Raw genomic sequence first — 15,646 nt, 5'->3', positions numbered from 1 at the left:
TTCCCTTCATGGCTTAGTAATGCTAGATCAAAAGGAGCATACTTCTGTGTTAAAACATAATGCAGCTGTACTGGGTAAGACCAAAGGTCTCCTTAGCAGCGTCATGTCTCCTGTAGTGGCCAGTAAATGACATCCCTTACGTTTTTGTGAAGGCTAATAGGAATGTTGGCCAATAGCAAGGATATAAGGAAGAGTGTAGAAACACGACAAACATAGTGTTTCTCCCTAGACTGCTGTCCCAGAGATGGCATCTTTGTGTTTAATGGTCCTCACTGGATTTTTTTCTTTCATAAATTTGCCCAGTCTCTTGAAGCTGGATGTATTTTTAGCATCCACATCCTCTGCAAAGGAATTCCTCAGCTGAAACATGCTGTGAGAAAACAAGTACAGTCTTGTATTTGTTTTTGAACCTGGTGCATGCTATTTTCAATCTGATGTTCCTTTATTCAATACCCCTTCCAAAACAGGATCTTTTCATTATAACCCATGCTCCCAATGAATGTCACTTACAATTCTGGTGCCCTCTGTTGTGCTGAAGGGAGCTCCAGTTACTGCTTTTCCAGGCCAAAGCTCTCAGTCTATGATATTGTTTTTTATATGCTGGCCATTCCATACCTGTGGTCGTCCTTACCAATTTTCTCTCTACCCCTTCTATTTCAGCTGTTTCTGAGATGAGGGATCAGTATTTCACATGGTTTTCAACATGCTGGAGTCATGGTTTTATACAATGGCATAATAATGCTTTTGTGTTGGCCTGTGTTTGCTATGATGATTACTAATAACACTGTTTCCCTTTCTGACTATTAGTGAACATTTTGCCAAAAACTCTACAAAACCCCAAAGACTTACTTCTCAGCAATAATGGTTAGGTTAGAGCCTGTCTTCTGCATGTGAACTGGAGTTGCTTCCTGTTTATATATATGGGGTTTCACTGGCCATCTTATTGACTCAGGATTCTGAAGCGCTGCAGCTCTTCACGCTTAGCTCTCTTCTTTATGTTTCTGAGTAACTTAGTGTTGTCAGCAAACTGTCTATCCACCCTACTTCCTAGGTAATTTTTGAATCCACGAGGCAGCACAGAGCCATACAGGATACCTCCCATTGTTGGGTTGTGTTTTGTTTTTGTTTTGTTTTGTTTTGTTTTAAAAAGCAGATGGGAGGTGGGAAAGCTGTCTATCTTTGCACTGTTTGCTAGATTTTAATGGTATGTTATGTGTGGAAACCTTCCCATATTACACTCTGATTACTTTTTTATATGGAGTTGAAAGACTGAGCTGAAAATTAAGGGTCTAATCTTTGCCTATGGTCATCTGTTTGTTTATACTTCCAGATAAGATAAAATCTTACACTCTGTGATGCAATGGTGTGGCATATTGTCTTTTCTGTAGCAGTTATGTTTGATTTATTTTATTTTTTAAACTAATTTAAATGTAATAGGAATACTATAATATCACAGCAGCTTAGGAAGTTTAAATGCTGGAGCAGGTTCCACAAATTTAGAGCTACAAATATAGAGGTCTTGGGCAAGATTTGCCATTCTTTATATGGCCTCAGTTTAATCCATATTTACGGGTTTGTTAATCTGACTGTGATACACTTTTTGTTCCCTAACCAACTCTAGCAATCATATTTAAAATTCTGCATTGTTCACCCTAACTGGTTTCATTACAGCTGTGGCAATTCATCTTCTCTGACTGGTGGTTTTGGTGGTTTTGTTTGTCTGTGTGTGTGTGTGGTTGGTTTTTTTTTAGGTCGGTCGCCTTTGAGGGTGCCTGGACACAAGCCTACAGACTGGGACAAAAGAGTTTTATTGTGGGCAGGCCATTTCAAAAAAACAGAGGATATACCAGAAACTGTCTCGTAAGTGCCAGTTTTGAAACTGTAGACATTGTCTACACAGCAATAAGTTACTTGAATGCAACTCCAGAATAACTTTTCTTAAACGGAATGGGTTTTCACAGCTGAAAAATCTTACACTGCTGTTTGTTGTATTGTCTTGTAGATGAGATGACCTGAGCAATTCTGTATTGCTGAGATAATACATCCCTTTTGATTTTTTTCTGAAGGGATGACCAGCATCTATCAGTTGTTTCATTAGAAAAACATAAAAAAACAGTTAATTTTTACTCTTCTCTCCCAATCAAAAAAAGCTTTTTGCAAATATTAGTGTGAGCTTTTTCTAGTGTTTTTCTTTATATGCCAGTCTCCCATTGTGTGAAACTTTCATGATATAGCTATAAAATAACTGAAACTCATTTAAAATATTTATTAATGAATGTCTGGAGGGCATGGGCCAACTTTCTTTACTCTTGGAATTTGAATTAACAAACAGTGGAAAGGCTCCCTTACAAAAAATATATATAGTCAAAATTTCAGAGTCCAAATGTCAATGCTTTGCCCTGTGTGAAAAGTAGAAAATAAAACTGGATGTTCTAGTTTGCCTATCTAAAATGAAGATCAAACTTAACGACAACAACGAAAGGCAATTACTAGTTTAAAAAACATTCCTGGTGGTAATATGGTTATCTTTTAAAACATGCTTGTAATGCTTTTAGATATATTTATTTATTTAAATTTAAAACATACAGTCAATCTTGTACTACTTGGGTGAGCAAACTATGTAGCTGCCCTCTAAAGATATTCTATTTGTTTGAATGCACAGTATGGGAATTGAAAACCCACCCATGTATCTAAGTTTTTTCTAAATGTATCACAATGGATAAATATTGTTAAAAATTCTTCAATTTTGTATTGAAAAATTTTTCTTAAAATTACATTTGAAATACATAAAGGCATAAATTATTAAAACTTATTAAATTATGTCAGTTCATATATTTTTGCATACCAGACATGTGCATTTAAGAAAACAGAGTTAGCAGAGTGATTGAAGTAATTTCAATGGTTTATTGAAAGGACAAACCAACTTCTGATAAAAGCTGACCATTTTTGCAAGTGCGTAGGGAATTCTTGTTTTTAATTAGGCAAATAGTTCAGCCAAAGCTGAGAAGACAATTGAGAACTATAAAAGCACAAAAGCTTGTTTTCCTGTTCTAAGCTGAATTAAAAGTGGGTTGTAAGGGCTTGTGATATAACTCAGTAATCTTGCAAGATGTGGTGATCAGAAGTAACTAATTTATTAAACAAATGTTAATCTTAGCCACTAAATTTATTTAAAATGCAAATTGCATTCAGATAACTACCTTTTCCTCTCATATACTCTAACACGACCAAGGTACTTCTAAAATTAACTAATAAAGTTTTAAAATCCTACTTCTGTGCATTTCAGCTTAATTGCAGCCTGCGCCCAAGTTCTTTATCACAGATTATTAGCAAAAAAAAAAGTAGCCTGGCTGGAAGCAAAATTTAACTATTAGTTTCATGGTAGATGGACATGTTCCCTAAGATCAGAAATCTCGTACTCAGATCAATACTCTGAAACCATGATCAAATCACTCTTGCTGTCCTCTTCAAAAACAAGAACAAAACTCTCTTCAGTTCTCAGGTCTTATGTGATTTACCATGTTAAACTATTGTGGACCCTTCAGTATCTTTTTTCCTCCACGAGTAATGGTCAAAATGTGGTAAAGATTCCATATTCATTCATGTTTCTGTACAGTGATAATTTCCCAGTTCCATTAAATTCACTATCCATGTTAGTCTGGGGGTATAATTACCTAGTTTGATGCATTTATTCTTTCATCACATGATGTTGATGCTTTTCCAGTCATCTGTAACTTTATAATATGCCAAATTTAATCAGTGAGACTCTTAGATCTCCTTGAGAAGGGAGTCAGCTGCTCTAAATTTGGCAAGGAGAGTTAAATATATAGGGTACAGGTCTGTCTTCAGTTATTGTGGAAAGCACATCTAAAAGCATTATGCTTCATTTGGCCCTTCTTGCATTGGTATCTGTAATAAGAACTTTAAATTTGCTGTAACTGGGATGTCATTTGGGTAGAATGATCTTCAGAGTTGAACCCAACTTAAAATAAATTACTTTTTGTTTTAACTCATCACATGTACAGCTGGAAGGATACAGTGATACTCTTCTTGTGGAAGCTTCCTGGTTTTTAAAAGATAACAGTAGACTAGGCAACAGGTTTCCCAAAGGAGTGTGGTATAGTTACTGGTGTGGCTAGATAAGCCAATAAAAAATTTATAGAAATAAAAAAAAATTAAAAAAACCCCAACCCACAGATTTGAAGGAGTCCTCTGTCCAAAGCTGATGTTGGAAAGCTTACAAGCGTCCATGCCTCCTTAGTTTCTTAGGAAAACAGATTACCTTAAGACTATTTACTCTAGCAGGAGGGAAGTGGTAACCACTGGTCTTTTACCAAGTTCTATTCAGAATTTCTGAGGACTATTACATTCAGGAGCCAGTGTGTAATCTATAGCACTATATCAAATCCTGTAGCAGAGGATTATTAGTAAGTGCATCCCTTTCCTTTTCCTGTTCTCCCCATAGTGAACATACGTATTAAATACTGCAGCCTTCCTCCTCTGCGTTGCAGTCAAGTGGTCTAGAAAGGCAGCATTGTCTCTTAACAATTAAATGAACAAAAGTTAAAAATGTTGGGTTTGTTTCCAACTTTGAGAGAAGCTCCTTTGTGACCAAGTACCTCCCAAGGTAGCTGGGGATCAGCCTTTCCATTCTTGTAAAACCTTTTTGTGAAAAGAGCCAAGTACAGTTAGCATTATACCACATTACATAGATAGCATGCCAGGAGAAATAAAACAGTTAGCCAAATGGTTTATTTGGGTCTCTGATAATGAGTCTGTTCTTTTATTACTATTTCTTGAGGATTGAAACAATCACAGCAGCAAAGATCACACTGCATGTGAAGTTCAGCTATGTAATGATGGCCTTGACAATACTGGGATGCAGTCATGGTAATTAAAGGGAAGCAGGTAAGCACAGATTTTTGGCTGGCGAGTGCCAATCAATCTTCACATAAACTCTTCAGTTCCTCCTATGGATTGTCAGTACTGTTTTGTTTCTGTTTTGTTCCCCCCACCATTTTATCACCGAGCAAAATTAAAAATAAGTCCTCCTAGTTCCCCAGAAGTGACCCTCACTGATTAATTTCCAAGTCAGAAAAGGGTGATGTCACTGTTAAGACTGCATATGCTTCCTTTTCAAAAAGTCTTGTTTTCTCAGTGGAATACTTAATTTTAGCTTGCGCTGTTTTAACTCTTTAATTTTGCTGATGGACTGTGAGAGCTTGAAAGGAAGGAGCACCTTCTGTCATGAGGATCTGGTAGGCACGTAAATGCTCCTTGGGGTCTATACAGTTCACTATATGGACCTATTACAAATGCCTCTCTACATGCTGCAACACTCATAGAATCAATATAATGGAAATAGCAAATAAGTATGTTTCTCCACAAACAGACTTGAGAATTCTCAAAGTCTTTTTAAACAGTGGGGAGATGGTCAGTAATAATCCTGTGCTCTTTTAATTGCATTAGAAAATAGTCCTCCTTTAGTGTGGATGGAACAACTTTTCTCAAATTATTATTGTTTGTTGAATTGAAAAACTATGTCATAGAAAAGCTCCCAAGTCCTGTAGATTATGAGTATCCTTCACTTGCATAGAATTTGGCAAGGTATTGAAGAAGTTCAGTATATGGCAGAACTAGGTCTATGACTTAATTTGCATCATATGAAGTGAGGAAGTGTAAAGTTTAAGATTCCAAGTGCAGCAAAGGTTAGTCATGCCTTAATTTTACGTTTTTTAACATAGTTGGTGAACTATTAACTTTGTGGTATTTCTATAAAGAAGCAAGGAGTACTTCTTGTGTACTGAAGCCAAGCTAAAGCCTCTTAGCAACATTAGTCTCAAAGTCAAGGAATGTGAATATCATCTGTGCAGCTTATTGTCATGTTGCTTTTCATAAAAAGCATGGTGGTAATGGAAACACAGTTCACTACATTCTTTTAAGGATGACTGGAAGCAGAAAACCCTGAGCTTAAACCATCTACATGGGCAGAACCTTATTTGTATGCTGCCTTTCTCTGAAGCAGTTCTTCTGATGACAATGTTCAGATCTTGTTTCTATACTAAGTATTCTAGAGATACTTAGAATACTAAGTATTCTAGAGAAACCTTAAAACTAGTAACAGAGTCTCAACCCCAGCACTGTGAACTACTGAAGGGTCAAGTGACATTTCTGCTTGTCAGCATTCCCCTATCAAAATGAAAAGGATGCAGCACTCTGAAACAAAACACGGGAAAGGTCTTTCCCCAGCTTTAGCAGAAGAGATCAAACACTGACATTTCCCAGAGCATTTTCCTCTTACATTGGAGTAGTATAAATACAAACACAGGAAAGAGAGGAGGACAGCTGCTTTGGGACCCTTGTTTTCACAGCAGCTGGAATCTATTACGTTTATCTTCTGATTTGTTTCCAGTACCTCTGACTTCTGAAGACCAGAGATTAGTATTAAATACTGACCAGAAGCACAGAATATATCTGCTAGTGCCTTAACAAAAAGGTTTAATTTATTCCCAGAGGAGTAATGAGTTTAAGCCAACATAGTCTATGGATGCTTTATTTTAACCCTCTCTCTTCCTGGCGTTAAAGCTGACAGAACTCTGCCTCGGTAAGGACAGGCCAGCTATTTTGTAAACTACTGATTCAAGTTTCATCTCTGTGGTCCCTTAGGTGATACTTTCTGCTCTTGCTTTGTCATTATGTTGTAGGCTGTGAAAAGGCATGAATCTCTTATAAGCATAAACTTGGAGAAGAAAGCTCAATGGAGAAAGGAAGCTACTCAGAGTACATCTGCTGAACCTTAGAGGAGGAAATGAAGAGACCAAGGACTGGGGAAGAAAAGCTGATGTCCTTTTCAGCACTGGAAGGAGGATTCAGTCACATCTTTCCTGTATGTTAGTTCTGTAGTTTCATGTTCAAGAAAGAATGAATATATTATCCTGTAATCATTAAAACCAGAAATACCTATTTTCTTTTCCTAACAACCTCTCCTTTCCTCCAAATGGTCGTCTTCACAGTTAGTGAAACAGGACAAGTGAACAAACTGTATAGACAGAACAGTTGTTTCCCACATGTGCTATGCATAAGACTAAGCATCTTTTAAAAGACTGCATGAGCTGTACCTGCATTCATGGTATCAGCCTCCTTTACACAGTCTTATGCTCGCTCTTACCACTTACGAGAAGACAACTGGGACAAAAAAGGACAGCCCACTCAGTTTCCACTTGTACACCCATACTTGTATGAACAAAATACCTTTGCTGGGCAGTCATCTGCTATCACTATAATATGACTATTTCAGGTCCCTTCAAGAAGAATGGTGCTATATGTATTCTATATTGTTACAGGCTGCCTAAAATATTCCATATGTTCCTCTTTGTGTAAGAGAGAACAATTATTAGGGGAGTCCTTGAGCCAGGAATAATTGTGTGACCTGCATTAACATCATCAAAATGATAAGTTATTAGAAAGTCTGCTTACCTGTCCAAGGTCCAATATATTCTGGCTGCATTTGTTTAAGGAAGTAAAGGATTACTTATTGTGAAGAACTGCCTTCTTTTGATAAAAACAGAAGGGGGAGTGATAGTGAAATGGCATTCCAGAGAAACAGTGTTGCAGATGACAACCTAATGGTTTTTACACCAGAGCTGGTAGTGAGATGAGAGAATGTCCAAGCCAAGGGAAGAGAGATGAGTATTTCGAGGAATACTGAGCAACAGCTTCAACCTGTGCTATCAGATTTACTATTCAGAGGCACATGAGTATGAGAAAGTTAATCAGGCATTCTTGCTCTCTGCTGTTGAGCTCTTTTTTCCAAACCTCATTTGGATTTGCATTTTCCCCCCTTTAAATTGTCATCTGTGCTTTCCTGATACTAGCTCACTTAAAGATCCTCTGCCTCAAGTTTTAGAAGCAGCAGACCCAGTAATACCTGCAAAGAGCAACTCCCAACAGTCCTATTTCTGGCATTCATCCCAGAAGAGTCAGACACTGTTCATGCTGAACAGCCCTGTTGCAACTGGAGGCCAGTATTTTTCCTCCTCCTTTTAGTTTGTTTGGAAGGAAATGTAGATTGGGACTGTCAGGACTGTCTGAAACTGTGTTACTTCCCAGGACTGCCTGCTAACTGGCCACTGGGGACACCACAAACAGAAGAGGTAAATGTGTTTGACAGACTTAGCTTGTGAACTTCCTGATAGTGGGAGGAAGATTTTTTTTTTTTTAAACTTTTTCCTGATTATTTTTCTTGTACTACTAAAAATTAGTGCTATTGCTGAAAAAAATTTAAAAGCCCTACTAAAAAATGCAGGGTAAATCTTGTCTTTATACCTGGAAAAGAGAAGCAATAAGATATCTAGTGCAGTCTTCTCTAGTACTTTGTCCTTTCCTCAAGAGCTAAAAAATAACTGCTGCAGCCCACCTTTTTATGAATTGCATTCCTGGGTACCACTTGTATTGATGAGATGTAACCAAACAAGCTGTGCAGTCATTCCACCCCTAGTGTGATGGTTTCCAAGAAAGCACTTCTAAACACAGACAATGGTTAAAAAACAGCACACATTTCTGGTCTAAGCAGCCAGTCTAGCTGACTGGAGAACTTAATACACCCATTATCTCCTGATTAGCTCGTAGTTTTAGCCTACACCCTTTTAACAGTGCTTGATAGAGAAGAACACACTAAGCCCTTAGAACAGTTTTTAATTTTCTTTCTCCGCTTTGGCTTGGTCTGCAACACCACTCACATTTATTCAAAAAAGTCAAATTATCAGTCCTATACACCATACGCCATATTACTGTACCTGTTCCAGAGGCAAGAGGTACTTCCCAATGCAATGATCAGTCTGACAACTTGGAACACTGCCGCAAAAGAGCATGCAGAAACCCCATGGAGATGGCCATAGCAGTACATAAAGAGGTCTTGTTTATTTTCCTACTAAGACTCAGGCATCTGAAGAAAGACCTTCACGTCTACTAGCTAAAATTGGCATGGGAAAGTACTAATGATATGTTGTGCCAATCCCAGAAGCAAAAAAATCATACAGGAAGACATGGGGAATTACTTAAAGCTGGCACAGAGGTAAAACAGCTGTTCTGGAAATCCTCATGGAAAGCACAAGAGATGCATCACTAAGAGCATTGTCACATTTAGGACTGGGTGGTGGGATTTGGTTCTTAACAGTCTCAGTGCTGATAGTTACAGAAATGCAGGTTCAAGAACACGTAGGTTTTCCGGGGTCAGTGCCTTCCTCCCTTCCCTTAAGACTAAGTGAAGGGAGTCTGACCACCAGTAGTTGGTTGGCATCAAGGAACCAACACAGGAATTTAAGAACTGGCTGAAGTCTCTAGGCAGCAGTTCCCTCAAATTATTGTTTGCACGTGTGCTGTCTTGCCAGGAGCCCCAAGCACTGGTCTTGGCTTAGTTAGTGACCTTTCAGTAATGTTCTGCCCCATCATCTGTTGCATCCTGAGTCCAAGAGAGTGACCCTGCCTACCATGTTTCCTGCCACCAGGAACTTTACCAATAGAAAGAATGATAGCTCCTGTTTGCTACCTCAACAAATACACAACACTTAAAACGCATTACAGGTCTGTGGACGGGATGGCTAGATAACAATTCCTGGTAGTCCTGCATCTTTCTTTCTCTAACGCCCAGTTTAAAATTAGACATTGTTAAAACCTTAGTGTAGTAGTTTCACCTCATTAGTGGTGCTGCAAGAAGAACTCAGAGTTTCCTGGTTCTCATTAATCTTTTCATCTTACCAGCTTGTGGGGCTTTTGGAAGGTGCTTAGATTGGATCTCCACAAGCAGAAACAAATACGTGAGATCACTTTTCTGGTAGAGCTAAGAGAAGAACCCAAGAACCCCAACAGCTCCCTGGCCTATCCTCTACACATGAGACCATGCTGCCTCCTACTTACACACAAAACAAGAACACATCATTTAAAACACAATGTGACCTTCACAGAAGTGGAAGCTAGAGGTGTTCCCTGACATAGTTCCTGTTTGAGCAGCAGCACATCCTTCAGAAAAGCAGAGAATACTGGTTTCAATGTTTCTAGCAGGGGACACAACCCTTGTTACTCTCATGTCAGTCTAAAAAAGTGCCTTGTTTCTCACCTGAATGGAACTTGCAACCTTTTTACAGTCATTGCTGTTCCCAATTTTTTAGCATCCCTTTTTAACTGCTGATAGCAACACTGAGAGTGTTCCTGTAAAAAAGAGTTTCACCAATGCCAAATACAAAGTTAATATAAATTCCCCATTTCTACTAAAGATTTCTTTCTGTACCTGTGAGCATTACACTAGCCACACAGAATCATGTTAGGAAGTAGCGTTCAAGCGATAACGTATAATAATCCTCATACTCTTTCAGCAACACTTTTCCTCCAAAACAGAGTCCTTCACCTGTGGCCTGAATGTTACTAGATGGGTAATGTTACACTACACGTTTGGTTCTATTAAAATGCAAATAGTTTACTTGCCCTTGGCTTACCAAGTAATTCTGATCAGTCTGTATCAGTGAGCTGTTCCTTTCATAATTCACAAGTCTGATCTCCCTTCCATACTCATACAATTTGCAGCCTTTGTCAGAAGTAGATTTTGTTTCTTTTCAACCTATTAATAAGGCTAAGCAAAGCAAGGCCAAGAACTGGTTGCTGGAAGATCCTGATGGAAATGCACTCAATTAAGCACCATTTAAAATTAAATTGAGACCTATGAGTTAGCCACATTTTAATCTATTTAATGTGTGCCATGTGGATTTTTGAATTGTTTTAGTTTTCACTCAAAATATTATGTAGTACCACTCAAATGCCTTACACAGTCTAAGTATATATGACGATAATATTACCTGTGTCAACCAGGCCTGTCACTTCAAACAAACATACCAAGTTTAAAGATTTATACTTATCTGCTCTGAATTCACATATCCACAGAAAAAGTAACAAACACTGGCCAGGCTCCTTACACAGGAAGGCACACCATTCAGCTTAAATGGACTCTTTTTTTAATTCACTCATTTTGAGGCAATTGTCATTATTTTCTTGGGGGGCAGGGGAGGGAAATGCCAATGCACCACATTGTTTTCACTAGCCTGGAAGAGAAAACACTTACATATATATAGATATATAGATATGTATATATACACACACATATGTATGTGTGTGTATATATACGTGTGTGTGTATATATATGTATATATACACACTAGTGTATATATACACAGAATATACATATATGAATATACAGAATATATGCACACACACTTTGCTCAGATTTGTTTACAAAATATGTAGCATTTTTATACCATCCAATAAGAGGTACATGATTTTAAACAAATCTTATAGAAATGACATGTTATTGGAAATTTACACGTAAAAAAATCCAGCACAAAAAAATCCAAAAGCTAAAACAAGATTTTGCTACTAATCAGTGCTTCTATCACCCTTCAAGAAAAGAGAAACACAGTTATTTATGTGTGATGTAAAGGCAACATTGAGGGGTTTTTTGCTTTTTTTAAATTAACCACCAAATATAACCCCCTAAAATTACAAAGAATCAAAGTCCATTTACAGATCAAGTGCAGTAAACTAAATGTTCCTTCAGCACAAAGCAGCACTAGAGAAAATACTGGGAGAGGGAAGGTGGAGGCCAACTGGCTTAGCTAGGGAGGCAGCAGGTGGCTTCTGCAGTGGCCACACAGGTCAGAGACTCCATCCTGAAGCACAGACAGAACTGAAGACTGTATTTAAATAATGGTCACACAGAGCTGATGTTCAGGCCTTTGCCTAGCTTCTTTCAGCAGTTTGACAAGTGATTTCTATATTTTTATTATTCTGTATCCAATGGGCTGTTTTTGCAGTGGCTTGTCACTGAGATGAGTTGTAAGAAGGATCTTGCAGACAGTTCAGACACTAACATTTACCACAGGTACATGACACTGCAGTTGTCAGTGGCGATTCTGAAATGTTTACACTAGACAAATGTGTGTTCTGAGCATCCAAAATGGCTTGAAAGAACATACAATGCAAGGGGAAGCAGACGGCCTGGAGAATCCATTGCATTTACAGAAATGGAACTGCCACTTTCAATCACATGACATCTCCCCAGTTGTGTGAAGAGTTTGGTGTTAACGTCAGCTGAACTCAGTGAGGAGTGGCTGGCCTTTGCATCAGATGTCTGTGATCCAAGCAGGTTGCGGAGCCAAGAACATGCTGCTAGCAGAAGGGCAGTCTACAGCTGTGGATGACAGCTGTCATGCAGTCAGCGATGCCTTATAGGTGTCACCTGTAGGAACCATGCCTTCCATGCTAATTCACCTGAAGTCCCATAAACAGCAAAAGGAAAAAATGAAATGAAAGGGCCAGGTGGATCCAGGTGTCATATTACTATCCTTTGAATGTAGTGTCATTTTAGTTGTTAAATAAGGGGCTTGACCAGGAGGACTCTATTTTATCAGGTGAGCTGGAGAGGAAGCTCTTGTCTTGTGAAAATGAAAAGGAGATCTAACGCTCCTTGTGCTAAGTTTTACAAATTAAGATTTCTGTATTCAGAAGGTAATTTTTCAGAAGATAAATCTGTTCAAGTCACACTGTGTAAAAATGTAAAGAGGCAGACAGGAATTTTTCAGCCATAACTATAATACCAAGGACCAGACTCTGGAGCATGAAGTCAGGAAGGGCTTGATTTTTAAGGAAGGCCCAGCTGGATCATACTGTGCTGGCAAGCAGAAGTGGGGGTAGTTTCTCCATTCTAGAAGCTGGTTTGGAAAGTAATTTCTGGGGAAGTGGTAAGAGTGACCTATTCACAGGCTCTTTTTTTGTGGATGGAGAGAAAAGACTGGGAAGGTACACAAATCTCCACAGTGGTCTCCAATCCAGCTTGGGAGCTCAGTGTTGAGAAGGGATGGGGCCAGATGTGTTCAGTATTCTTAAGAACCAGAAAACATGTCCATTGCAGCCTGTTGTTGCAGGGGATAGAGAACTTATTCCATTATTTGCAACATGTTCTATATGCCAATAACCCCAGCTGGCACATACAGCAAAGTAGATACGTTGCATGTGAAGATTTAATGCATCTCACAGCCATCCAAAGAGGCATCCAGGGAAGAGTATGGGGAATGAATTCAGCTACATTCTCAGAAAGTCTGAATGCCTCCCTGGACTGCAGGCACACACTGCAGCAAATACATGAGAAAGGCAGCCTTATCTTGGATGCCAGGAGTGTGGGGGCTACTGAAGGAGGGATTACTTTCCTGTAATAGGAGCAGGGAATATCTCAAAGTATAGAAAGGTGCCTCGACTCCACCAAGATGACAGTGCAGAGGTTCAGAATCTAGAGGAGAAGGGTGATTCCGGTGAACCCTTGCCAAGGAGGGGGCATCCTGCCCTGGAGAGCCAAAAGTTTTCCAGACGTATGTAAGAGCATGTGCACAAGGCAAGCGAATGAGCGCAAACAGGCTTATGGAAAACATTGAAAGAATCACTCCACGGGTGGCTTGTGGCTCGACAACAGGATTGGCTAGGTAGAAGAGCACATAGCACAGGGGCACCTCAGAGCTGGAAGCCTTCCATGGGAGCCTCACACTGCTGGAAGATGTACTGTTGCTGGCTGATATCCACCTGTGGGGCAATGCTGCTGTCTTCATCCTCTGTTCCAAAGTAGTGCTCAATCAGATCAAAGGCCTTCTGATAAATCTCTTGATTCTCATGGCTCTGCAGGAATTCAATCTTGTCCAGGCCTGCAGAGAAAAGAAGTACATAAAAGTTACAGCTTGGTGAAAGCATATTACAGTGATCATTTTTGGTCTGTTGTGAACATCAAGTTCCATGACAATTCTCTCCCACCTTCAGAAAGAACAGGTCCCCCTATGGAGACCCTTACCCAACTTGTACTCTCCACACCCAAGGAAAAACAGGTTGAACTACAGAGTTCCCTATAACTATGCGATATGTTTCATACTTTATGTCTGCCTCTACGCTCTCACTCAAAAAATGAAATCAACAAGCTTGAATGTGTAAAGACCAAGGTCTCAAAGACTTTTTCTGAAGAGACTTTTAGGACCACGTTTCCTGAAAGTGTATTCACAGTGCTTTGTTTACAAGGACTGTGACTACAGAATCACGTAACTGCAAGATGGAAGAAACTTCTGGTAATCACCTACTCCAACCTGCAACCCAGCCAAGCACTACTATGAACACCAGATTAGGTCAGTTGCGTCTAGCCAAGTCTTCAAAACTTCCAAGGATGGAGACTCCATCACCTAATGTGTATCGTGTGTATACAATGCAGTTAAACTCATGCAACCAGTTTTTGGGCAGACATTATGCAGGTGGGCAAACTCAGGCCCTGTAGTCAGAAACAAATGAAAATAATACAGCAAGCTAAACTATCTTGATAGTTTAGAGCCACTCTAGTAAATCCCTAATATTGGGAATTGTAGTGGCTTTCTTGTCTGCTCCTTTTACTATGTATGAGGACTAGAGGAAACAATTCTCTGATACTCTATAGATATTTCTGCAACACTGACATGAAAAGGGAAGTTAAAACCTAGAACAAGGCAAGAAAAAAAATCCTATTCTCATATAACTCTTCCCTGGAAGTCAAGGTAACCACGAAAGGAACCATGGCTCAAGAAACCGTGTTCAGTGATACTATCCTCTTCTATACTGCTCTTGATAACCCATTTTTATTTTTCTTAGTAAGTACTTGCCAGTCAACAAGGAAACTAACCTTAAGAGCAGCAGTAGCTCAGAACTGGGATGAAATGATGCTAGTACATGCCAGAACATCAGCACAGCAAAGGCAAACAAGGAAGTTGCTGCTGCTGCCATAATTCTATAGAGTGGCAGAGAGGGAAAGGAAAGGTTTGAAACCTGAGCGAGAGAGCAGTGTGCCTGAACTTTTATCTGCTGTGGAGGGAAGATACTGAGGCTGAATGACACCCAGAAGTATCCCTCAGGATCAAAAGAAATTAAGAAAAGAAGATCTGCACACATTGTCTCCAGTCTACATACAAAGGTTATGCAAGTATGGAGTACATTGGTAAATGGAGACTTGTCAAAGGACAGTTAATTTTCAGATATAATAGTGATGAGGAAATTAAGAGAATTTGGTCTACTGACAGTAAACTCTAATGGGTTTGTGAACATTGCTTTAACTCCTGACTTCCACAGATGTTTTGTTCATACCATATGCTTCTTCAATAAGAGCACAGTAAGGATTAATGCCAGTGCCACTGCGTTTGGATTCCTGCTCTCCAAGCCTCAGGATGTTCTCCAGCCCATTCAGTGCTACTTGCACAATCTTTGAGTCCATTACTGTAAGGAGGTCGCAGAGTGGTTTGATGCATCCCAGTTCTACTAAATACCTGAAAAACACCACATGGAGCCCAGTAAATTGTCTGCAAAATTACAACCGGTGTAGACATTCAAGCACTTAGCATGAAGGTTTAAGAACCAAAACAGATAAAGTATCAACTCGATTGGAGAAACTGGAGAAATTATATACATCTGCAGATATGAAATAATAACTTAATTTTGTAACATACATTTATAATTCTGTAACTATAACTTATAACTATTTTATATTAATATAAACTATATCAATTCATTTATAATTTTATTATTTTATTTTATACAAAATTGCATA

General features: G+C 39.0%; 2 protein-coding genes across 3 annotated transcripts in view; one reads left to right on the top strand and one right to left on the bottom strand.

Moving 5' to 3' along the window:
* LOC140647041 (protein FAM162A-like) overlaps window positions 1-5,055 on the top strand; it is a 20,979-nt gene extending 15,924 nt beyond the window's left edge. The window contains exon 5 of the mRNA XM_072851434.1: window positions 4,891-5,055. Within this exon, the coding sequence (XP_072707535.1) occupies window positions 4,891-5,055 (165 nt within the window). The remainder of the gene's footprint in view (window positions 1-4,890) is intronic.
* KPNA1 (karyopherin subunit alpha 1) overlaps window positions 4,957-15,646 on the bottom strand; it is a 71,390-nt gene continuing 60,700 nt past the window's right edge. The window contains exons 13-15 of one of the 2 annotated variants that reach the window (XM_072880594.1): window positions 15,187-15,365; window positions 13,618-13,736; window positions 4,957-12,315 (exon numbers count right to left, since the gene is read on the bottom strand). In XM_072880594.1, coding sequence (XP_072736695.1) covers window positions 12,307-12,315; window positions 13,618-13,736; window positions 15,187-15,365 — 307 coding nt within the window. In that variant the 3' untranslated portion in view covers window positions 4,957-12,306. Of the gene's footprint in view, window positions 13,737-15,186; window positions 15,366-15,646 lie in introns of both variants that reach the window. The other variant, XM_072880585.1, reaches the window with a different exon arrangement.

The sequence above is a fragment of the Ciconia boyciana genome, chromosome 1, assembly GCF_034638445.1.
Source record: "Ciconia boyciana chromosome 1, ASM3463844v1, whole genome shotgun sequence".
NCBI classification, from domain to species: domain Eukaryota; kingdom Metazoa; phylum Chordata; class Aves; order Ciconiiformes; family Ciconiidae; genus Ciconia; species Ciconia boyciana.
This window is presented reverse-complemented; position numbering and strand designations above follow the sequence as displayed.